At 44.3% G+C, this 25,325-nt stretch overlaps 1 protein-coding gene and 2 long non-coding RNA genes across 8 annotated transcripts in view; 2 read left to right on the top strand and 1 right to left on the bottom strand.

Annotated features, from left to right (window-relative positions):
* Nucleotides 1-546: 546 nt before the first annotated feature.
* Nucleotides 547-6,321, top strand: LOC106003738. The gene is made up of 3 exons (XR_006606341.1): nucleotides 547-1,467; nucleotides 1,558-1,629; nucleotides 3,730-6,321. It is a non-coding gene; the product is annotated as an uncharacterized LOC106003738 (long non-coding RNA).
* Nucleotides 6,322-6,515: 194 nt separating this feature from the next.
* Nucleotides 6,516-25,325, bottom strand: part of SPATS2L (spermatogenesis associated serine rich 2 like) — a 165,413-nt gene continuing 146,603 nt past the window's right edge. For all 6 annotated transcript variants that reach the window (XM_004772186.3, XM_045078523.1, XM_045078526.1 and 3 more), the window contains 5 exons: nucleotides 23,226-23,284; nucleotides 16,230-16,339; nucleotides 13,611-13,713; nucleotides 10,206-10,426; nucleotides 6,516-7,433 (listed from right to left, as the gene is read on the bottom strand). In XM_004772186.3, coding sequence (XP_004772243.1) covers nucleotides 7,038-7,433; nucleotides 10,206-10,426; nucleotides 13,611-13,713; nucleotides 16,230-16,339; nucleotides 23,226-23,284 — 889 coding nt within the window. In that variant the 3' untranslated portion in view covers nucleotides 6,516-7,037. The remainder of the gene's footprint in view (nucleotides 7,434-10,205; nucleotides 10,427-13,610; nucleotides 13,714-16,229; nucleotides 16,340-23,225; nucleotides 23,285-25,325) is intronic.
* LOC123391645 lies at nucleotides 7,460-9,905 on the top strand. The gene is made up of 3 exons (XR_006606340.1): nucleotides 7,460-7,827; nucleotides 8,109-8,261; nucleotides 9,693-9,905. It is a non-coding gene; the product is annotated as an uncharacterized LOC123391645 (long non-coding RNA).

The raw sequence follows: 25,325 nt of genomic DNA, 5'->3' as shown, positions 1-25,325 counted from the left end.
AAAATTGTTGACTCACTTCCCAGTCTGTGGTTAAATATAGTATAATTATCCAGCTAGTCCTGGATTTTTTTTTTTTTTTTTTGACAGAGAGAGATCACAAGTAGATGGAGAGGCAGGCAGAGAGAGAGAGAGGGAAGCAGGCTCCCTGCCGAGCAGAGAGCCCGATGCGGGACTCTATCCCAGGACCCCGAGATCATGACCTGAGCCGAAGGCAGTGGCTTAACCCACTGAGCCACCCAGGCGCCCTAGTCCTGGATTTTTAAAGAAGGAATTAACATGCAAGCATATTTGACTTTACCTGAGAATGTTCATAGAACATTTTTGACCTAAATAACATTTTGAGGGGTGCCTGGGTGGCTCAGTGGGTTAAAGCCTCTGCCTTCGGCTCAGGTCATGATCCCAGGGTCCTGGGATCGAGCCCCACATTGGGCTCCCTGCTCAGCGGGGAGCCTGCCTCCTCCTCTCTCTCTGCCTGCCTCTCTGCCTACTTGTGATCTCTCTCTGTCTGTCAAATAAATAAATAAAATCTTAAAAAAAAAAATTTTGAATGTGCACGAATACTTGTGGTAGTAAATTGTGGATGGAATATTAGAGGATGCTAATATTTGTATAAATATGAGGTTACCTCAGAACGGGTCGCCTTCTACCTGCAATTCCTTTGGATAGCTTCAGTCTTTATCTGGTAGGATGTTGGTTAGAGACAAAGTGGAAAGTACAAAGTTGATAAAATGAAGGGAAAGAAATTCTACTATAGCAAATGGAAAGTGTTTTCAAATTTTTTACATCTTTGTATTCCTAAAGCAACTAGGAACTTTCTACTGATGGAAAGTACTGTCATTCTGCCATATGTGGAAACTCCCTTGAAAACTGTCAAGAAGGTGCTGATTCCTCCCTGAAGAGCGGATGAGGCATTCTTTGTCGAGGGCTGCAGTTAGTATGGAGGATTTCAGGCATGAGGTACAGCCAAAAAAGCCAACACGAATAGCTAACAGGGGGAAAGTAGGAAACACTGGTTTCCAGCTGTTTTCGGAATTTCCTATTCATGGAATTTGGTGGTGCAGCCTCAGAAGGGCCATTTTCACTTACAGTCCTGTCAGCCTCGTGAGACACACATGGCTTACACATTGTTCCACGTCGCTCCAGAAAAGCTAATTTTTCTTTGTTCACATGTGTTGCCCGAAATAGCCCATAGACAGTTCATATCCACGAGCTAGATGGTTCCTGAGGTAGGCTGTAACCAAGATAAATCGAATTGTATAGTAACTGGCAGTCAGTACTCAGCCCGACTTGTTTATTTAACAGCTTCTCCTTCTGTACTGTTGTGTCTTGTACTTTTGATTTCCTTCCTTTACCCTGAAGCCCTCATTACCTTAGTAAGATTCTGCCCAGCTACAGGGATCAACCGGGGGCCCGGAGCATGGAAGAGCAGCTTGGTTTAAACCGAGAGCACGTTACAGAAAGCAAAAGGTAGTGTATTTGTTGAGGTTGGGAAAAGTCAAATATTGCTTCCATCTGCCAAGATTTCTTCAAACTTTGGACATTTTGCTTCAATGACAGCTCTTTCAAGAACTCGTCCCCTAAATTCTTGGTTTGGAAGATGTGGAAACTCGACTTTGATGTAGATGACAGGTGGGTCAGACGATCTGGATGTTAACTGGTAAGCGAGGCTGAACCGGTCAAGAACCCAGCATAGCTGGGGGACTAAGACAACATGTACTTTCTCACCAGCTCTGTCTGTGCTCTCTTTTTGCAAATCCCTTGCTCCCTCCAGATGAGGATTTTTCAACATAGACAACATTGACATCTTGGATCTTTCTGTGTGGTGGGTAACTATGCCAGCATTTCTGGCCAGTGACCCCTGCCCCAGTTCTTGTCATCAAAATGCCTCCAGACTTTTCCAGATGTCTTCTTTGGGTGAGGGGTGGGCACACAGTTGATTACCCCCAGTTGAGAACCATTGTTTTAGTTGGGTGTCTTAACCTGAGCAAAATAATTTGTCTCCTAATTGGGGGCCCTGGGTATATGAAGAAACATCCCTGCTGTCAATCACAGCATTGGGGATTAAGGGGGGGGATGATACCAAAGAAGGGGTGTCTCATGCCTGCCAATTAAAACATATATCCTGTTAGTTTCCACTTCCATTTTTGGTTTTTGTATTGTACCTGCCTCAAGATGGGCTACTTGGGCATGAAGATTATTTTGAGTTGAAAGCAATCAAAACCCAGCAGAGTCAGAAAAAGCTCTTTTCTTCCCCCTCAATGGCCTAACCATAATGTAGATAGAGGACCTGCTCCAAGAAGAGCCACCAGGGGGGCCTGAGTGAGCAGGGGTAGGAAGCTCGCCCAAACTTGTTTTTTCCTTGGACACTGGTCTCTACTCCAGTGGTAATTGTCCCTCTATCTGCTATTCTTGCATTCCTTCATAGCTAACCCCTTGCTACTCATTATTGCTTCTCTCAATTATAGACAGATATAGACACACATAAAAAAGAACATACATATGAAGTTTCCACATACACATTCATAAACTTTCCCCATTTAAATTACTTTGTGGTTACTATCCCCTAATTGGAACCTGGTATGTACAAACTGCCAGAAACTATTCCAAGTCATTTGCAAAGATGAACTTTTTCAATCCTTATAACAAACCTTCAAGGTTTGTTATAGGTTTGTTATAGGTGTGGTTATCAGCCCACAGAGAAACTGAGGCAGGGAGATGTTTGGAAACACACCCGTTTCCACAGCTGGGCCGTGGTGAGGCCTAGAAGCGAATGTAGGCAGTCTGCCGCCAAGGACGGGATTTTGTTGCTCTGTTGTCTTCCCATGTTCTCTAGAATTGACTTACTGGATTATTCTGCATAAAGCCATTTGGGCTCCAGAATTTTCTAGGAGTATTGGAATTGATCACTCTTTCCTGTCTGCTCTCTTGTATTTCTTGAGTTCCTACTGTGTGTCAGGCATTGACAGAGGGGTAATAATAATATTAGCCAAGTCGGTACAGAGTGGTAATTTAAGATGGTAATTTATAGAAAGTGAGGTCTCACAAAGGACTAGAAACAGGCAAATCTAATTCAAACTTAAGCATCTGAAGGTAAAAAATAGGATAGTTTTCTGTTTTTGACGGGAGGTACTTTCTACATTCGTTTTCTGTGGAAATTCTTTGGTCATTGTTGCACACGTGGTTCTGAAATATTTTTGTGTGTGAGAAATCTACACATTTTCTCAAGCAGAGAAAAATATTTGCTTACAATTTATTTATTCCCTAAAAACTGTGTGTGACGATGTCACCTGTGAGACTTGAACTTAGCGGTGGCACCCAAAGCTCTTGTGAGCTGTGAAGAGAGGCAGAGTTCACAATCAAGGGGGCCTCTGAAAATCAACCCCTGAAAATAGTTTATAAGAACCTGCTTGGGGAGCGCAACATTGTATGTTTCTCAGATAGCAGGTCGAGATCCAGACCAGAGTGCCTTTGCTCAAGGGGCCACTGTATTGGGATTAAACACTGGTTTGGGCCGATCTACTGCCAAGGACTGGGGACCTGGTTCTTTGATACTAAGAATAGACTGAGAACTTGCTTAGGATTCAGAAAGCCTTGTTAGAAAAAGCAAAAGGATGAAAAAAAATTCCTTGTAACAGCTTGCAATGAATAGTATTAAAATTGTGCTTCAAATTTTGAGGTTAGAAGAGAATCCTTGGGACTTAGCAACACATCATATTTTTTTTTCACCAGATTCGAGAAGTTACGATGGCTCAGTACTTTTCAGGAAAATGCTGGAGCAGCTGAATAATTTAGATGGAGGTGATGAGTTTGCTTATGAAATGTGGGAGCAGGTAACTGGATCTTTGTCTTCTGTGTCGTTTTTCGGTGCCTGCGGGGAAATCCGGAGTCCTAGCCCAACTGTGCCAGAATTTTAGGTAAGGCCTCTGAAGCCCGTGGAGTAACGGAGGTGCCATTGCCTAGTTCACAGATGCTATCATGAGCGACCGTAGAGAAGTGAAGATCTTACCATCTCTAGACACAAGAGGGCACTCGAAACAGACAGGGTGGGGGACAGTGCAAAATGGGAGGGAGAAAGAGAGCCAGGGTCAAGCTCTCAGTCGAAGGCGGTGTTGAATTTAGGCATGGGGTGGGGGTCGGGGAGCGGTCGCTTATCTCAGCTCCCCCTTCCCCACCGGCACCCCAGTTGCCCCAGGAAAGAGAACTGACCATGTCCTAGGTTCCCTCTTCTCATGATTAAATTGAAACCGAGGCTCAGATCTAGGCTTTCAGAGTCAGGATTTCCAAATCTCTTACTTTGGCAAAAATCTGCAGGTCGCTGTTGGTCTGGCAACTTTTCCCATTAACCTCATTTGATGTCGCTTCCCTAGGAATATTTAATTAGAATCTCTTTTTCTGATGCCAGCAGCATTGAACTACTTGTGACCTGAGCTTTAAAGCAGATATGTTATATTTCTAGTTTCTTCCCTCCAACTCCTCTGCGTCTTTTATTGAGGGTGAATTTTGTATGACTTGTGTTTAACTCCCTAAGCCTTGCTGTATTCGGCACCCCTTGGAGAGGCTCAACACTACTGAGCTGGAGTAGGCAGACACTCTGAAATGGAATGTAAATTTGGAATGTAATGGGAACCCAAGAAGAAGGAGGTTGGATTTCACAGATGGAGTCTTGGTACAATGTAGGTGAGTTTTGAAGTGATTCAATCTTCATGGGTATTAAAATGCTCTATTTAACCTCCACTAGAGACATGTTTAAGAGTGAGAAATCTATTCTTCGGGTTCTTGTGCATTAAGCAGAGACATGAAAGTGCTCGTGACTGTGGATTTTTTTTAAAGGAATTTAAAAGTTTTAAAAGAATGGCGGTCTACTACCCAGCTAAGATCACAATGGTTCTACCTGAATAGATGCCATATAGTATTCAAATGGCCTGACAGTGGCACTCTAATATTGAAATTACCATTTCAAACACGCGAATTAGTAAAGGCTCCCATGCCCTGGGGTCTCCTAAGAAAGGCAAAATCTAGGAAAAACCAAAATTAGGTCTGAACACGTTTTAGCACTCTTTTTGGTTTCTTTTCTGTGACCTGGGCGCATTTGCATTGTGCTTGGGAATGTGTTTGAGCTGCCTTCACGCTGAGAGCGGCAGGAGCTGGTAAGTCAGTCCAGGCTGAGAGCGGTGGGGCCAGCGCAGCCCACAAAAGAAGACGCACCCCTGATCTGGAAAACCCGTTGTTTTTCTGTTGCAAGAATTATTTGACTCATCTTTAAAGCTGTCACATACACACTGACATTTCTCAGTGGCAGGCCAAACCTCGCTACACAAAATTTGCGCTTCGTCCTTCTATCTTGTAAAATATAAATTCAGGGCCTCGGATGGAGGAAACAGGGATTGCAGGCCTGAACATTTATCTTTCTTAAGAGCAAACTCTTCCTTCCTTCCTGGAATGTGATTTAACATTTAAAATTCCCATTAAATCTCTGGTACATCCAGAAACCTCGGAAAGCTCTCTCCGGAGAAAGCAAACATCCTCCTGCTCTTGGCCAAAGAAACGGATGCTCGCGTGGCCTGTAGGTTCAGCTGCTCGGGGCTGCTCTGTGCAAGAGAACCGCTCAAGCTGGGTTGCCAGAAAAAACGTTCACGTTGAGCTGGAAGTCAGCGTGTGCACTCGAGAGAGGCCAACCAATCTGTAGGACATGGGGAAGCTGTTGCAAGTAGGGCCCACACTGAGCTGCCCTGAAGTCAAAGATAACGGGATTTGGGGTTCTTTGGGGCTTGGGCTCCCCAGCGTCCATTCTCCCTTCCCGAGGAAACCATAGCCCTTCCTACAGGCCCCTGTGCTTCTGGGGAACTGGCCACACCCCAGCTCCAAGGCTGGGATCCAACCAGTTTGTATTAATTAGTAAACCTTCTTTGCTGCCCCTCCCCCATTTTGCTGATTGGCTGAGTGACAGGCCTACCAGCAATCTGGGCCAGCGGTTTTCCTCGGCAGACTTCTAACAAGGACACGTGCTCCATGTGGATGCTACCTGGACAGCGTCTCTTTTCTTCGGGACAGTGCAGGGGTTGGACTTGAACCCTAGGAGCTAAGTGGCTATTGGCCACACCCCTGAACACAATGTCAGCCTAAGGAGGAAGGATTGCTGAGCTAATGAAGAGAAATGAGCTGGAGTCTGGACCAACCTGGACCCAAGGCATTTGTTGTTGCTGGACTTTTCGGTCACTGAACCAATAAATTGTCTTTATTGTTTCAATGAGGCTGAGCTGAGGTCTGTTTCTTGCGACCAAGGCTTCCGAATTACCATATGGTGTCTAAGATGATTGGGGTGCACACCCATTTATATGTGGGGCAACACACTGGCCGGGGCCATTGTGAGGCATTGTTTTTTTCTGAAAAGGTACTTGTCCTAAGAGCAAGAGTACTGGGGAGAGCTCTGAGCCACACTCCCTCCAGTTTGCTCGGAGGTCCTACACTGAAAAACAAAGTGGGCATCAATAATAAAAAAGAAAGCCAGCCAGGTGTCAAATGCAGCATATTTTAATTTGTTTCAAATAAAGCAATATATGTATATATATATATTTTCTTTTTCAGAAAAACACCAGGTGTTAAATTCTACAAAAGCGCATGTGTCTTCAGCAGATCATGGTTGTCTGTTCGGTAAGTTTTTTTTTTTTTTTTTTCCCAACATTAACTCTCTAAAGACAATCAATGGACTGACATCACTGCTACAACACAGGTTGCTACTGAGCCTCTGATCTGTAGCCACATCTTGATTTTCCTAACAAACGAGTAAATACTGCTGGGCTAAAATGCTGCGATGTCTTGATGAGAAAAAGCATCAACAGATCAAGCAAAGCCATGAAAGTTATGAAAGCAAGCTAGAGCTGATTATTAGAATTAGTAAAAATGATTAAGAGAGGATGACACAACCATACAGGGTCTGTATATTCTGATTGACTCTCCTTCGGCAGCGGATTGGGTCAGCACCTCGGGCAGGGAACCAAAACTGAGTGAAAACTGCTTTTTTTTTTCTTCCTCCTCACTCAGGCCACCAACGTCACCGCTGGGACTGAGAGGACCGTGGCGTCTGTGGAAACTTCTATTCTCGTGGGGCAGAGATTGCACTGTGAAACCCTAGCGACGTTCCCCCGGAACGGCCTGGCCTCTGAGTTGTCTACAGCGTGCTGCCTTCGCCGGGGCTTCTCCGAATGGGCTGGGGCCTCGGGGGTCTTTGTCCCCATGGGGGCTTCTTGGTTTTTGGCGCCGCCTTTGTTTTTGGGACGGAAGCCATTGTGCGGCTGTCTTCTGTGTTCATGGCGGTTGTTGCCCTTCGTCATCAAATCAGCTTCATTTCCACCGCCCTGTGGCTTGGCAGAGCCATTCAGCCTGTTGTTATGGTACTGAGGATTAAATCTTCGTCTTTGGCTAGAAGACCCATTCTGCACAAAAAAAAAAAAAAAAAAAAAAAAAAAAAAAGAAAAGAAAAGAAAAGAAAGAAAGAAAGAAAAAAGAAAAGATAAAATGAAAAGAAAAGAGATGGGTATTGGATGGCACCAAACTCCAGATGACATCAGGGAAACCAAACCTCTAAGCCACAGGTAACCTTTTTCACACCCTAGAGGACGATGACAACATGCAAATGGGGTCGAGCTGATACAATCCTCAAGCTTAAAAGAACAGCAGACCATCTTGTGAGTGGAACTCCAAGAAAATGACTGATGTTGGAAGAGAGGTTTCAGAAGTCTAAGAGAGACAATGCCAGAACCAACGAAACCCCATAAAATACACTGAAAATATCATGGAATAAAATGTTAACACAGAGGCAGGACAATGGTAATTCTCTACCGTGAAAATTTCTGGGACCTTCTAAATGGATTAGGTGTAGGAATTCTCATTAGATATAGAAGCAAAATGTAAAATTCTGCTTAAAATTCAGTTTGTAAGTTTTCTTCTCTAAAGTAGCTTTTCTATTTTTATCTCAAAACAACTATCATAGCTTAGAAACATCGTCTTGGGTAAACACAAGGCTGAGGTCTATCTGGTAGATCTTGGCAGGCTGTAGAGGTGATGTGAATTTTCCTACAGGTGATTCGTTCTTCTAATAAACTTTTCAGAGTTCTCAGCCAACATGAGTTCTGAAGCATCATACTGGAAAACTGGCACCCTTCAACAAACCAGCAGCCACGAATGTAAATGGAAGAGTAGAGAGGAAGCAACAGTCAGTGTGTCTGTCCCTGTACAAGGGAAGGATTTCTGAACTCCTCGAGGTCAGTAACAGCCAACATTCACTGAGCGCTTGTAGCATGCCGGGTCTCACGCAAGGGACTGTCTCATGTGTCCTCACACTGACCCTTTAAGGTAGTTGCTGTTACTTCATTTTACAGATGAGGATAATGAATATAAGACACTTGCCCAAGGTCTACAGTTAGAAAATGATAGAGACGTTCCCATTTCGCATATGGTCTTCCTGACAAGATCCGTAAATAGTTGGTTCCATGAACAGAGACCTTTACTGAAAATCAAACTTCTATTATTAAAATGTGTGATTTTATGGCTTATAAAGATACAAAGTTCTGAATTTGTGCGCAGTGACTGGATGGTATAGGTTTAGGGCAGACCCACCCCTCGTCATGTAGGAACCGGGCAGTACAAAGGCCCATATAACCGCACGAGTGAGTAGTGTCTCTTCCCTGCTCTGACTCCTTCCCGCGTTGTGAGTGGGCCTTGCACGCATGAATGTGGGCGCTCCAGCCTGCTTCAGCTTCGTCCTCACCCCCAAGTAATCCTGCTCTGGACCTGGGGGTGTGCACACCAGTGGAGTGGTTGGCTCTCAGGGTGCCATATCCAGGAAAGCGGTCCAAACAGATCCTAAGAGCAGGCTTGGGGCCATTTTGGGACTAGAATTCAGGATCTGGAGTATTTGGAGCACCTTCCAGAAGGGAGAGTACCGATTCTGAGTCCTGGCATCTCCTCGGGCTTGCTCCATAGGGAGGTCCGTGGCTGCGAGAGGGCCAGGAGGGGTTACTCCCAAGTGTAGGGCCTGGCCCAAGGGCCCTTCTTGCCTAGGTCTGCAGTGTTCTGGCTTCTCTATGGAAGAATATTTCGGCTTAAATGAGCCATCTCCTGAAATGTTTTACTGGAAATGGTAACAGTGAGCTAAAAAAGTATCTATGTCGCTCGCATTTAATTTGGCTTCTTTTGTTTTTAGAAAAGTGAAAGGGAAACCCTGCCTAAATTTTAGACTTACTTTTTGTATGGGGTTTAGTAATGACCAAAGAACAAATGGTGTGAAGATGTGTTTAGATGACAAGTAAAACAGACCTGATAATGATCTTTAGCCCATGAATATATGAAATGCTCCTTGTCAAAGTGCTCTTTTCACGTTGGGAAAGATGTCTGGGCCCAGAGAAATGCCTGTCAGTGTCATTTATGAGAAGGCTAAAAACCCTAGACCACAGAATCCAACAGGGCACCTGCTGGAAAACCAGGATTTGGGAATGCTTTAAAGAAGTCCCTTTACTTGAGCTCTCTTTCTTAGAGACCATGAAAGCTGTCTTTATAGCACGCCCAACGTCTGTATCATCAAACCCCATGTCTTGTTCATCCTCTAATGACCAGGGGGAAATCGCTTCTTAGGCATACAGTGGAGGAGCAGAAGGAAAGAAGGAAGACTGACCTTTGGACGCTTCTATTTTTAGGAGCCACGGCAGAGAGGAATTACCAATGTCATTTTGAAAGATACTCTCTTTACCGAAAGCCCAGAAGAAGACAGGGAAGTTTGAACTGACTTTGGCCTTGTGCTGAAAAACTACACATAATTGGGAATTCAAGGAACTTACAAAACAGACGCCAGGTTTCCTTTCATCAGTAGTGTCAGTGAGCAGGTACGGAATCTTATTCCCATGTCTGGGGCTTGGGGGGGGTGGGGGGGTGGGGGGGTGTTGTGAGGAGTGGGGGGGGTGCAGGGGTGTGTTGGGGGGTGAGGGGTGTGGCTTGAAAGGCACAAGAAGGGCTGGCTCCTTCAGGCGTATGCAGGCCACCTCATCTGCCTGGAAAAGGGCCTCTGGAATGTGTGTGGACTGACCAGGGGAGTTCGGGGAGGCCCCCCGGGGGCCAGAGGCCTCCCCAGCCCGGCAGGTAGTTTCGTCCGGGCACCAGGGTCTGCGGGACCCCCGGGGGCAGCGCACGCTGGCCTCCCAGCACAGGCTCACCTGCTTATTAGCTGGCACGGCCTGGGGAGAGCTGTCGGCAGCGCTGGGAAGGTTGCTGGCCATTTTGGGGGTTGCGGCTTTACCCTCCGAGGGCTTGTTGTGATTGGTCGATTTTCGGGTAAAGTGACTCTGTTTTCCAGAGGCTGCTGCCTGGGCGTTCAGCAGGGGCAGCAGGGAGCTGCAGGGCGTTCTTGAGGAATAGCTGTTCTTTGGGTGTGTGACTGCAACGAGAAAGCGCCTGGCGTTACCGGCTGCGCCATGACCCCTCCCGCCTCGGGAAGCCCTTAGCAGACGGGAGACACTGGCAGGAGCTTCAAAAAGCATATATATATATATATACATATATATATATATATATGTATATATATATATATATGCGTGCCTGGGTGGCTCAGTGGGTTAAGCCTCTGCCTTTGGCTCGGGTCATGATCCCAGGTTCCTGGGATCGAACCCCACATCGGGCTCTCTGCTCAGCAGGAAGCCTGCTCCCCAACCCCCCATCTGCCTCTCTGCCTGCTTGTGATCTCTGTCAAATAAATAAAATCTTTAAAATATATACACACATACACACACGCATAAATATATGTATATATACAGACACACAGGAGTTTCAAAACATGTACATGTATATATATTTAAGATGTCATCTGAAAGGGCACTGTCCTGTCTGGGAGAGTCACCGGACGGTGATGACGGCATCATCATACAAGTTGGGAAACACTTGTCGGCAAGAAGACATATATGAGCGACTGTAGTGTTATTCCTTAGGCTAGGAACCGCAGAAGGAAGAGAGACAGCGGAGTCTCGAAGTACCCTCTCGCACCTGTGCACAAGGGTGATCTGCCTCTCGGCTTCCCTGTTCCCAAGCCCAGGCCTGCCGTCTGCTCGCTAGACCAGTGGGGGCTGCGGAGACACAGGAGGACCAGGAGGCATGTGGACACGTGGATGTTCTGCTGGGTGTCAGGAATTTTGTCACTTTGGGTCATGCACGTTCTGTGATGACGGAGCCAGGCCTGCCGGCCCAAACAGGCCCTAAAGCACTGTTCATGTCCCACGAGAGCCACATGATCCGGCCTCTTTCCTGATGCCATTTTCTACAGCTCATCTGCAGGTGGGTCCCGAGTCAAAGCTCGAGTCAGTGCCTCATCACACAGATCCCAGTGGACTGGGCTCTTCAGTGTTCATGATCCCCAGCCCCGCCGGTTTTGAATGAGGTGGTTTGGGCTGGGATGATTTCTGTGTGATGATCCTGAGTCCGGGCTGGAGGGAACCGCTCAAGGATGAAGTTACCACCTCCCTCTCACCGTTCACCGGAATTGGACTGCCGTGCTGGGCAATCAGACCTTTGAATCTTAAAATTGTCAACAATTTTTTAAAAGCAACGTTCTGTGCTACCTGTATTGGATCGGACTTCATCCTTGGGTTTTTCCAGAGGATCAGCAGGGACGAGGAGGGACCACAGAACATTAGAAATGGGAAGGACAGGGATGCATCTCTAGTCCCCTTATTTGTAAGTAAGGTGTGACAGCCCATTGGGGACTGTCCCAACGTGACCAGGGGATTTCAGTGGCTCTTGTGTTCACTAGATACAATTTCAGCGGGGAGGGGGTGGTCATTATTTCCTACAGCTCAGGGATGACTCTGGTTCATTAGCTGTGGGTTTCCAGTGTGTTCTCAACAAGGCTGAGCTGGAAGGAGTCCTCTGTTGGACGACTACTGTCTCCAACAGGGGAGGCTGTCTCTCGTGTGGACACTTGCTGTTTGGTACGGGATGGTTCCTTCCACGAGATGGCCCTGGAAGTGCTCTGGAGGGAAGGGGGTGAAGCTGCACCAACCATCCCTCCTCAGATGGGGACAGTCACTTGGCCTCAGGGTCTCACTCATCACCAGGCTGAAGTGGAAACTTGCATGGACAGTTAAATGGCCAACTGTGAACCCACTCATTTGTTTTTCAGATGGGGCAAATGGGGGGGGGGTAGAGAATGATAAATGGGTAGATTATGACACGAGGGAGGGAACACATAGAAAAAAAAAAAAGGAAAATAATTGAAAAGAAATACATCGGGAGGGGGGTTCCCGGATGGCTCAGTTGGTACAGCGTGTGACTCTTGATCTTGGGGTTGAGTTCAAGCCCATGTTGTCTATAAATATTACTCAAAAATAAAATCTTAAAAAAAAAAAAAAAGACATTCAGTCAGAAAATCAGATAACTGCTAAAGATACGTGAACAAGAATGCTCACAGTGGTGTTATTTTACAAGACCAGTGCTCTAAGCCCTGAGCTATGGAGCCCACAGTGGTGTTATTTTAACAGTGAAAAAGTTGGTAGCAACTGGTCCACAATTAGGGGACTGGTTGTGTCAGTTATATTCATATAAATTATGAGTTAAATGTTGACATGGAAAAATCTCAACCGTATATTGTGAAATGATAAAAACGAATCAATTCCTTTGTATTATGTAGTATAGGATAATAAATTATAACATACAGTATCATGAGAGATGTAATATTTGACTTAACCCAAGTGAAACGTGCATAGAAAGTGTGAGGGATACACAATGGTAATGGCATGTTCTATTTAATACAGCTCTCTGATTTTTAGATCAAGCTTCTATTTTTTATACTTGGGGGGGGGAAGCACTTTTGACTTTGAAAACAAAAGTGCAGCCACGTTGCAAATGTCCAGCGGACTCTGAGGTTGTGGGGCATTCACGTCCCTCTCCAGTCCTTCCTTCCTCCTTGTCCCCACCTGAACGCCATCTCACTCGCCATCTCACTGTCCCTTCGCGTCCCCACCCGCCCCCATGGGTGGCTGGAGTAGGAGAAAAAAGAAAGATCAGCCAATTTTGTTGCACATTAACTGCTCTAATTAAGGCTTAATAGCGAACAAGCCTAAAGCTAATGGTTGAAGTGAAGTCCTTCATTATCTGCAGACTTCCCCCCCCCGCAAGCACACAGAACCCACCAGGGGGAGAGACTCCAGGCACAGAGAGCCGTTCACAGACGACAGCTGGGCCCTTTATGACCAGAGCCGATTGTCCCCAGACTTGTTAGGGAGCCCAGCTCTCAGGGTAACAGGTCTCTGTGGAGCCAGGCTGGTGGAAATTCAGAAAGGCAGTTTATCCGGCGGTGCTTAAGAAAAGTTTGCAAAAGATATAGACTAGCTGACCCGTTCTGTTCTGCTTCATAAATCCCGGGGATTTACGGACGGGCAGTGGCATTTGAAGACTCTAAGTTCAAATCTTGACATTTCTAGTGACTTGTGTCGTGACCTTAGATCATTAAATCTCTTTAGACCTCGCTTTAACCCCCCTGGGGGACCGCACACCTGACATTTCCGATATCAACTCCAAATAGCACCGAGCTTAACTCACACAGAATTATTTAGCAAGTACGCAAAACTCACTTTCTCCGCAGAGCATGATTTGGGCCTTTAGCTGCTCGATGTCGCAGGAGAACCGGGCGGCTCTCCCGAGCTCTTCGTCGTATTTCCGCTCGCTGACGAAGTGCTGGAGGAGACAAGAGCCCCACGGTTACGGGAGTGACCCAGGCACTCAGCGGATTCAGTCGCTTTGCCCTTCAGCGGCCGCTGTCCCTGCTAACCAGGAGGCCGGGCATGCCGGCTCTGCCCCTGGGAGGTTCCGTCAAACCGGGCCTGGTCTGACTTGCCTGGAGAAACATCCATCACCTTCTCCTTTCAGGATTCTGTGAGGGTTTTGTCTTTCTCCTGCCCAGACCTGGAGAAAACTGTGATCCGGCAAAATGTGCATCTGGACTCCCGTGCTTAACTCTCAGCCCCCTCGCCCACCTTCTAGCATGTTCTGTCCCGTTACAGATTTTGGGATCGCAGGATTGCATTCTGGCAGTCTTTCTAATTTGGCCAATGACTTGCTAAGGTGTCACCCACTCTTGAAAGAAGACACGTAATCCTTCCCCATCCTAACAGGGAAGCAGGACACTCAAAAAGGCTTTAGTAACTAGAAAACATTATCTTGAATGGTAGAATTTCAAGTGCTGTTTAAGGAAGTAGGAAAGAGATTACTTTTCAATTCATTTAAAATTAAGATCTGTGTGTAGATGACAGAGTGAGGTATACAGAAATAACTATGACTCAGTCCCTCCTGAATTTGCCAGAGAGTTTACCACAAGACCAGGGAAACAGATAACCACAATACGAGGTAGAATGTGGTAAGTGCTTGAGGAATACAAAAGAGGAAGAATGATTTCCTCCTAAGGGGCATAGGGGAAGTGTTACGTGAGAGGGAGCATTTGTGCTGGAACATTAAAAGAAATATATTGATCACTTACCAGACGTGGACCAAATTCTTAACAGATAGTCTCATTTTCATCTGATCGTATTATTATGAAGTCAGTTCTGTTATTATCTCTATTTTATAGAGAGGGAATCAAGGTTCTAGGAATCTGAGAGGAATTTAATTTACCCAAGGTCACAGGAGCTGGACTGTTTTGGCCTAAAGCCTGTGCTGTTAACCATTTTTTGATGAGTTGCATCTGGGTAGGCAGAAATGAAACTTGGAAAGTAAGCAGATGTCACCAGACCTGGAGCTGGCAATTTCACCTTCCTCCCTTGGGCACAGAGCTTGGAAAATATATATATAAATAATGGGGTCCAGCTCTGGATTTCATTCTGAGGGGAGGGTAGGCCATAATGGGGGGGGGGGGCAGATCTGCTCTGGACTGCGACTCCGGTCTTAGGGTGGCTGACCAGGCTGGAGGGAGACAGTGGAGGCAGAAAGGCTGGGTGGGAAGACATTGCAAGGGACTGGTTGGCAACAACAAAGACCAGACGAGAAGGGAACGACCATCAGGACTTCTCAGGACCCTCAGAGAGGTCCTTATCCCCAAGGGGCTCCTTTTCATGCTTAACCAGGGCAGAGGGGACTGAAGTCATTTGCCACTTTCTGCCACCCCAGCAACTTTTATGCCTGGATGAGCAGACGGTCCTACTTAGAAAGCGAGTAGCAATTGTGTCCTCAAAGCACTCTAGACCCTAGAAGCTGGGCAGATGCTGATGCTGAGCCCATGTGTGTATGTTCAGGGCATTGGGGAAAAAGAAGAGGATAATGGAAAATGTAGAAACTGGAAGTTCCCGTTTTGTTGTAGACACTTGTTTTTGCCCTTTTGGGAACCTCTCTCCTCCTGATAACTGTATCCCAATGCAGTTTCAAAGATCCCCAGTGTTGGTGGGTCAGTCAAGGCCTCCCTTAGCCCAATGGTGTCTGTGATTCAGGCTGAGGCCAATCAGAATCTCTTTCTTTGGGACGTGAATCGGGTGGGGTGGCACAAAGGCTGATGACATCTAAAGGTCCCCCACTCTAACGGCACCCTGAAGAAAGTCTGGTAATTGCAGCTGTCTACGTCACCCAGGAGGCTGCCTGGGTTTCTGCCCAAGTGTAGCCTGGAGTCCTCCGATCACACTTTGGAGAGCTGCACTCATTTTCTTTCAACTTCCTCTTATTCTCGAGGTTAGCCAGGGTCAGCTTCTATCGCTTGCCACTATAGAGATCCAATAAATACATATCTGTGGGTGGTCTTCTTAATAAAAGGGCAAGTCAGCTAGAAAAGGATACAAGAAAGAAGTCGCTGTGTATTATGTAAGCTTTAGCATCCTTACTGTTCTACCAGGTTCACACTCGCTGTGTGTTCCCATGTCGGAGTGCTTATATACATACACCTGAATTACATATGGTGAAAATAATATCCCCCATTCCAGCTCTAATTCGTGGTTGAATACATTTTATTTGGGTCAGTCTCTACTGACTAAGAAAAGAGCTCGTACTTCTCCTCTGTAATAATATATCCCTGCAAACCATAGTAGACTTAAATACAGTGATTAGTGGGTTCTTTGCCCTTCTGTATTCTCTAGCTCAGCACTGGGAAAGAACATTAAAGCTGGGTGCATTACATCAGATCCTCAGAGAGCCGCACTCTATCGATGCAAAACAAACGTAATGGGGATCAGATCTCTGGCTCCGGGTTCAGGCTGTGATATTTTAGAACTGACCTTAATTTCTGCCCTGAGTTCCGCCAGCTGCATCTCCGCCATCTGACTGGCCAGATCCGTCAGTCTCTTTAGTTCTTCGGCTTTCTTCTGACGAGCAGTCAGGATTTCCACTGCCAAATAAGAAAGAATAATGCATTAGGGCCAGTGATCTAAACATATTAAATGACCTGTTTCTTGGGATCGGTTCTCCCTCCACGTACTGATTGCTCTGTTGGACCATGACTAGGTTTTCCGAGTTGGTTACTGAGGTGGGTTGGCCCTCAGTGCTCGGGACTGATCACTTCTGTATGTCTTATCCACCAACTCCTCAATCAAACACGGTCCCTTTGGACTCACTGTACACCCACGGTCTCCTTTGCTTTCCTCACCGCCGTCTGATCTCACTTCCTTAATTTAGTCTTTGCAACTTGTGCATTACTCAGAACCACTATCACCAAAAAAAAGACACTTGGCGAAATCCTGTCTGAATGATATCGCAAAGATAGGGAGGCCACTAAGCAAAAACCATTCTCCTGGATGTGCTGGACTATGAAATTCTAACAGCGTCAGACCTTCTGAACTTTACCACTTACTCATTGAGAGCCATTAGCTGTATCATTGGAATGTGACATTGAAGTTTTACTTTATTAGCTTTTTGTGAACTAAAAAATGCCTCTGCTTTTGATACTCTACAGATCTGTTTCCATTTTTGCAACCAAAGAGAAGTTCTAGACCAGAGAGCCTTGTTTTAAGCGTCCCCCATGGAAAAATGTCCAGGGTGAGTCAAAACCCGCTTGGACGGGATTTGTGTATCCTCTTTAGCATCCGCGCAGAAGACACCAGGGAGCTTTCCGTCCGGTGCCACATTTCACATGTCTGTCGGATGGCCTGAAGGTTCAAGCAGAGGTAGCAGTCCACAGGTGAATTTGTGTGCATGTGTCTGTGTTTCCCAAAAGATTCTACAGCTAGCTCAAAAGCAATGCATACAATCACATAGAGTGAGATTTAAATACAAAATTTCCTCTTCCGAGAGATAGCTTATTCTCTAACTTGAAGTCACAGACGAACTGCCTTCCTTTCTTTTGGACAAGCATGTTGAGTTATGAGAAGAAAGAAGTCCACCCAATGAAGACGCTACACATATTGGAGTTACATTCCTTTCTTGGCTGAACAAAAGTCAACTGCTTTATTAGACCAGATTCACAGCATACACGCAGAGCTGAACAATGATTTCTCACCGTAAGGGTTCTTAATGTATAAATGTCAAAAACAGCCACTTCAAAACCCCTCGAAAAGTTGAAAAGCAATCAAGAGTTAAGATTTCCTGCAAACTATAATCCATTCTACAGACAGAGAAACATTATCACTAATGCTGATATGAATGTTGAGATGTCGATAGAATCAGTAATCTGTAACTCACAAGGTCTAATTGTTGGCTAAACTCCTCTAATCATGCTCTGATTATCCACCAGGACTCCCCTTGCCTCCCATTTACAAACCCATGTAGCTGAGCAGAAGCTGATGTGTGCCGGTAGTCTTTCAGGACACAGGGGAGCTAGTCGAGAACGAGTTCCCATGATGGGTGTGGAAAGAATCCATCCAAGTACAGACCCCGTATTACTGAATGATGTCCCAGTTACCCAGTCACACAAGAGGGCACACAGAGGTGGCCTACTCTCATGGGTGGCCACAGAGTACGTATGTTTTGTTTGGTCCACATGTTACTTATACAAATGAATTGTCTCCATTTAAAAATTAGGAGATTTCACTCAGAAGCCGGACTTCTGGCTTCTCCTAAAATATTGGAATTTCTGGCCACAGTTGGCCAACATGTGGCAACAACTGGCTACTCTTGAGTTGTCACCCTTTAGGGATGGAGCATGGCGCCCATCGTGCCGTGGTCACTCCCTGCCCTGCCTGGCTCATTAATGATCCCAGCCTGGCCCCTGGAAGCATCTCCAATCACGGCAGAGGCTACACTTACAGTTTTCCGTGTCCACAATGCCTAGGGCCTGGTACAATGTGGGTGCCCAGTATGTACACTTGCTGAATGAGGGACTGAACGACTGGGTCAATCCATTATTTAAAAGCGGTATGCGGGGCGCCTGTTTGGCTCAGTGGGTTAAAGCCTCTGCCTTTGGCTCAGGTCATGATCCCAGGGTCCTGGGATCGAGCCCCACATCAGGCTCTCTGCTTAGCGGGGAGCCTGCTTCCCTTCCTCTCTCTGCGTGCCTCTCTGCCCACTTGTGATCTCTCTCTGTCAAACAAATAAATAAAATCTTTTTAAAAATTAAAAAAAAAACACTTATTGAAAAAAAAAAAGCAATATGCGAGGTGCCTGGGTGCCACAGGAGCTTAAGTGTCCAACTCTTGGTTTTGGCTCAGGTCATGATCTTGGGGTCATAAGATAGAGACCCCTGTCAGGCTCTGGGCTTAGCACAGAGTCTGCTTAAGACTCTCGTTCTCCCTCTGGCCTTCCCCTCCATGAGTGCGCTCTCTCAAACAAATAAATAAGTCTTGGGGGAAAAAAAAAGAATACACAAAGAAGGACAGAAGTTCTTTTTCTAGAAGGACCACTGAGGCATGTTTAACATTTATACCTTTGATTATTCATGTATTTGCCATAATTCAACATAGGAATGAGACTAAATCTGTAGCATGAAAAAACGATTCTTGAGCAGGGAGTTGAAACAAAGTGCTTTGCTCTTGCAAAGATTAAAAAAAGAAATTCCGAAGGCCTATACTTGGTGAGCCAATGGTAAAGGGGTCAGCAGACCCTGAATGACTACACAGTTAAACAGATCTGACTTTTCTTAATGGATCATTTGTGGGACTGGTGACAATTAGGCATAATTGTACTTTTTGAGAAGAATTTGGGCATTTGCACAAAAGATTTTGTAGAAATAGATATAAATGGGTCCTGAAACAGGAATGCAGGTGCAAAATCACCAATAAATTCTGAGTTTACCCACATGCAAATGTGTATGAAAGTGAATACTTTTGCCTCAGCCAGTGTTGGGATGAGTTTTACATACAGTCTCATTAACATCTCAAAGCCTTTCATTATGAAAAAGCCTTAAAACTAGAGATCTAAAGCCAATATTCTGTGGGGACACTAACAGGTTCACCTCAAAAACATCAATCACAGAAACAAAAAGCAAAAACAAAACCAGACCAGATCCTAAGATACATTGATCCTCAAATTTAAAATAGAATAATAAGGTATGTTTTGAAAGCAACATCCTTTTGGAAATCTGTAGAGAGACAGTTTCATGCAGCTTTCATTTTCACTGCATTTGGGACTTCATTAATATTATTTAGGTACTTTTTATAAACACTATCTGGTAGGCTGAAATCCACTTTCATAATAGGATTTATGAATTCCTTCAAGTTTTTGGAACATGCAGGAAGCTGGCTCTTGTTGCATGAACCATGGAAAATTTTAGGGCTTCTCAAATAATACCCTTTAGCAGAGGATGGGCTTGAAATCCTGGGGGGAGGAGCTGGGACACAAAGTTTGTTTCAAGCACGAAGATTCTTTGATACTTTTACCCTCCTACTGTTCTGAGTCCTTCCTTCACCTCCCAATAGATCTGCGCTCCTGTTTATATGTTTTCTTCTCCTATCTCCAATAAATTTGATGCTCCAAGAACACACCTATTTTGGTCTTGAGTTCCTTCAAACAGTCTGAGACCATAGCCCTACAACAGCCCTACAACATGTTTTGCTTCTTCATCTATAAACGTAATAATCATATTACTTTTAGGGCTACTGTGGAACTAAATGAAATAACCTACATGACGTGTTTAGTACCATACACTAAAAAAATGCTAACCTCAAATATTCATAAAGTGAGATATGTTCATCTAGAATACACTTCCTTTTTTTTTTTTTGCAATTACTAATATTGGATCCCACAGCCTACAGACACTGAATTAATTACAATAATTCACTTAACAGATATTATGAAGTACCCACAGTCTTCTCAGCACTACGTCAGGCGCCATGACGGACAGAGGGGCTTATGTTATAACTGAGGAAATAAGGTTTGTAACATGGGCAGCAAACAGAAAATGTGGAAAGTACTCTGGAGACCAGAGATGAGCCATCTCAAGACAGTTCACTTCTTAGTGGAGGGAAATCCAGTGGTTCCCTCTGCCTGTGGAGACACGCCTGTGTCACCTGAGAGACGCTGTTGAGGTCCGTCGGCTCCATTTTCTGGTGGTCATGTGAGGAGGTTGGACTGACCCCTTCACTAGTGAGTGCTTTTCCCTTTTCGTACACATACTGGGTCAGGCACTGTGCTAAGTGCCTGGCATATATTTTCCCCTTTTATCTTTACAGTAACTATTTGAGATGATACTATTCTTATTCCGCCTCTTCTGAGAGGTAAGCGTGGATGTTGAGGAGCTTAACAAAATGGCTCGAAGGCACACAGCCAGTAAACAGGTGGAATCTGGGTTGGAACTCAGTCTTGCTTGTCCCCAGTGCAAGCAAGATGGCTTCCCCGGGGCTCTGGGCAGTTCTCAAACTAGGAGACTTGGCACCAGTGACTGAATGAAGTTAGACAAACCCTACCAACCAATTTCATGCTTTTAGCAGCGTAGCTAAAACTCCGTGTGTGTGCAGGTCCCAGAGTTTGCTGTTTGCAGTCAAACCCAGTTTGTGATATGTGAGTGCACAGTAAATGTTTATTAATTGAGTGAATTTTAAAAATGGGGAAGCTCTCCAGAGATGCTCCAAATACCACAGGTCTTGGATCCCAATATTATTCTCTCAAGAAGATAGAATGAGGGGCGCCTGGGTGGCCCAGTAGGTTAAAGCCTCTGCCTTTGGCTCAGGTCATGCTCTCAGGGTCCTGGGATCGAGCCCCGCATCCGGCTCTCTGCTCAGCAGGGAGCCTGCTTCTTACTTCTCTCTCTCTGCCTGCCTCTCTGCCTACTTGTGATCTCTGTCAAATAAATAAATAAAATCTTAAAAAAAAAAAAAAAAGATAGAATGAGCACGTGATATCTGAGGTCTACTGTTAATCTCTTAGGAGGGGATGTGCTAGTAACTTTGTATCTTGGTGCTAGAGATCCTTTTGTGTCTGTGTTGGCTGCTCACATTGTTATCAATAGGACATGAAACTAACAAGAAAGAATATGTTATACCTAAGAAATAGGGAAAATCCCCCATCATGTGGAAAGAAATAAACAAACTTCATAAGAATAAAATACCATTTACTTTATAAAATAAAAACATTTTATAAAATAAAATAATTTCACATTCAAAGGGATTGTGTAACTGCCTAAATATTCCACAGCTGAACCCTGGATCACATTTCGTTTTATTTCATAAAAACTTGCTGTTATTTGAAATTCTCAGACGTTGCTTAAAATCATTTTTTAAAAATTGTGTAACAAAAATACCAATCGTTACTTTTCACAAAGTGACTACTGAATTACAAGGGCCAGACAAGAAAAATAGAAAAAGAATGAAAAATTTGGTCGGATCCTTCATTCTGGTAAAAAGAAAGGCACCACTGTTGAAGGGGAAGGAATTAGGTTCTTGGGGTGCAGAGTCACTCATCCAGTTAGTGAGGAAAAATCTGTTGAAGGGGAAGGAATTAGGTTCTTGGGGTGCAGAGTCACTCATCCAGTTAGTGAGGAAAAATCTGGGTAAGGATAAAGAATTTAAAATGCACAGGAGAGGGACGCCTGGGTGGCTCAGTCGGTTAAAGCCTCTGCCTTAGGCTCAGGTCATGTTCTCAGGGTCCTGGGATCAAGCCCCACATCGCATCGGGCTCTCTGCTCAGCGGGGATCCTGCTTCCCCCTCCCTCTCTGCCTGCCTCTCTGCCTACCTGTGATCTCTGTGAGTCAGATAAATAAACAAAATCTTTTTAAAAAATTAAAAAAAAAATAAAATGCATAGGAGATAAGAATTGTAAGACTAGATCCCAGGTGAAAAATGTGGTTTTAGGGTTCTCATCAATGACACGGGACTGCATTTGATCCTAAGAGAGGGCTTAGCAGCCGAACCTGGGACTTGCTATTGCCGCTGACAAAGCAATCTGGTCTCACAATGTCGCACCCGTGAACCTCAGCCTGTTTGCGGGAGTTGAAATCTGTCCTACTATCTGTTGACTAGTTTTACGACCATTGGACAAACTGAGAACTAGAAATAAGTATAAGGAGAATACAATAAATCCAACCCAGGGTATACGAATATTTTAAGACTGTCTGAGGGTGTTTATTATTTAAACAGGGTATTTGGGACATTAAATAGTCTCATTTGTGATTTCAACTTAAAACCTGTCATTGATTTTCTTGCGAGGTGTTACGCTGGCAGCTGTCAGCAGATATGACTGAGTCTGTAAACAGAACCGGGAGTGTTTTAAGAAAACTTCACTTAGTACATCTCTACGTTTGAATTATTAAACTTATAAGAGCTGTTTAAAAGCTTGGAACATCTTGCTTTTAGGCTGGTTCGGATGCTGGCATCCGAAGTGCTCAGAAAAAAAGGCAGACGCGTTTAATTTAAAGATGTGATTCGAAATGTTAAGGGGAATTTAAGTCAAGTTTCAAATGGACAGTTTTCTTAGAGGAATGTGATGTGTTAAACTTGAGATAGCTGAACCTAAGAAAGAACAGGGAAACGTATCGTTTTAAGGCACACAGCAAGATATGGAAGTTGCAAACGCATAAAACTGATGTTTGAAAATTTAATTCTAAATTCAATGTCATTTTGAACCCAATTACCTGTAAGTACCCCTTTATACGCCCCCAATTTTAAGTAACTCAGCCGGACACCTATCCTGCTGAGTACCTGCTCTGCTGTGTGCTCCTGGGGCCACGCCCACACGAGGTGCCCAAGCTCTCCAGGGGCTACGTGACTTGCCCAACGTCCCAGAGCTCATTAGCCAGGATTTCGGTGTGAATTTTAGGACCTTTCTCAGAATCCATATCACTGCCAGCGGACCTACAGATTGCTTCAGAGTAGGAGGCGCCTAACCAAACAACCGTGTGTCTACTTACTGGCTTCTTCTTTAACTTTATCCATTTCTGCCATTAATGAAACTTCTTTGTCAATGATGCTGGGAGGGGAAAAACAGAAACAAAAGCAAAGAATGCTTAATCAAAGAGAAACTTTTAATAAGCACTGGAAGCACAAGAAAAATTATTTTCATTAAACAAAATACAAAATTACCATAAATATTTCTATGTTACAATGCCAGCAGCACCCTCTGCCTTTCCAAAAATGAGGCAACACGGAAGGGTTGCTCCCAAGTATTTCAAAGTGACATCTGCTGATTAAATCATTGTCAGCAAATCTTAAAAAAAAAAAAAAAAAAAAAAAAAAAAGCCTTTTCCGACTTTCAGAATTGTGCTGCTTTGAATTTAAATTTGGCAGTATTTTTGCCCTATGAATTCTGAAGTTCCACGACTATATGAAGAGTATTTGAAAAGCCGGGGTTCAGGGGATCTAGGCCTGTAGTTCTCACATGCTTCTGTGTGTTGCTCCCTCAGATACTGGCTGGTGGGCGGGGACGTGGGCCCATCTCTGATGCAGATGGCCCTGGGATCTGCTTTGAGAAGTAGGGCCTGGATCAGTCCATCTACAGGTTCTATAATAGAACTCCATACGTTCTCATTCCCCCAAAGAAGCATTTCAAGTTCAAATTAACTTTTTCCCCCACACTGTATTACTTTTTGGTTAGTTCTTTGCATAAATAATAATCTGTCCAATAGTTCACTTCTCTCCCATCCTGACTCCTAGTTCCCCTCACAACAGAATACAGCATCAGAATCCCCTCATCCAGGTGACTCTTGAACAACACCTTGAACTCTGCAGGTCCTCTTACATGCGTGTTGTTTTGGGTAAACACAATACGATACCACAAGTGTCTTCTCCTTATGATTTTTGCAATAACATTTTCGCGTCTCTAGCTTCCTTTATTGTAAGAACATACTATGTAATACATATAACATATGAGATGTGTGAATGGATTCTTTATGGTATTAGTAAGGCTACTGGTCAGTAAGAGGCTGTAAGTTAAGTTTTGGGGGGGTCAAAATGGTTATACACAGACTTTAGACTGAGTGGGGGGTAGGCACCCCAACTCTCTCCCCTCCACTGCTCAAGGGTCAGCTGCATATCCTTTCACAGATTTTCATGTATAGATAAGTATAGATGCGAGGTATTTTTAAATTTTCATTTCAACCATCAATACTTCAATACATATCTCGCAAAGATAACGACTTTGTTGGGACTACAACCATAGTATTATATAGTATTACAAAGTATTACATAATATTACTTTATATTACATAGTGTTTATATTACATAGTATTACTTTATACTTTTACTACCATAGTATTACATAGAATACTAGAATACCTAAAAACATTAACAATAATTTAATATTATCAGGTATCTACTCAATGTTCAAATTTCCCTACATATTTGTTCCCTATGTATTTGTTAACAGTTTGTTTGGGCCAGGATCTAAGTAAGTCTGGCCACTGCATTGGTTAATTGTCTAGGAAATCTGTTTTTATCTCTCCACAGCCTGTTTGCAACTCATTTGTTGAAGAAAGCAGGTTGTTTGTTCTGTTAAGTTGTCCAAGGTTTTAATTTTGCTGATTTGTACTGCATGGTATTATTTTACCCATTCTTTAAATTTTCCTATGAATATGGTATGAGATATATACATCTGATTAGATTTGCTTATATTTCAGGAAGGGTACCTAATGTTACCTCCTTCCACCAGCAGACATATAACGACCCAACGCAGTTATAAATATTCCTTTTAGAAAAAAACCAAACCTGAACGTATTCAAATTCTTACATCTCATAACAAATCTGTAGGAAATACAAAGGGTGTCTCTATTTTTTTACGATTATCAGCAGTCACTGATGATGCTTACCTGGATAAATAGTGTTTTAAAAATGGGGCTATTCAAATTCTACTACTCCTTATTCATTTATTTACCTTGAAGTCTTGCACAAAGAGAAACTTTGCCTTACCAACTATTCGGGTTAACATGTAGTACAATTTATGTAGGTCAGCAGGATAAATGCTGGGAGATCCGTTTTCCAAATGATATAGCTGGTTCCCTGGCCTCCCTCCGCAG

The sequence above is a fragment of the Mustela putorius genome, unplaced genomic scaffold (genome assembly GCF_011764305.1).
Source record: "Mustela putorius furo isolate JIRA1106 unplaced genomic scaffold, ASM1176430v1.1 tig00000275_pilon_pilon_pilon, whole genome shotgun sequence".
Classification (NCBI taxonomy): Eukaryota; Metazoa; Chordata; class Mammalia; order Carnivora; family Mustelidae; genus Mustela; species Mustela putorius.
The sequence above is the reverse complement of the archived record's forward strand: the minus strand, read 5'-3'. Positions and strand labels throughout refer to the sequence as shown.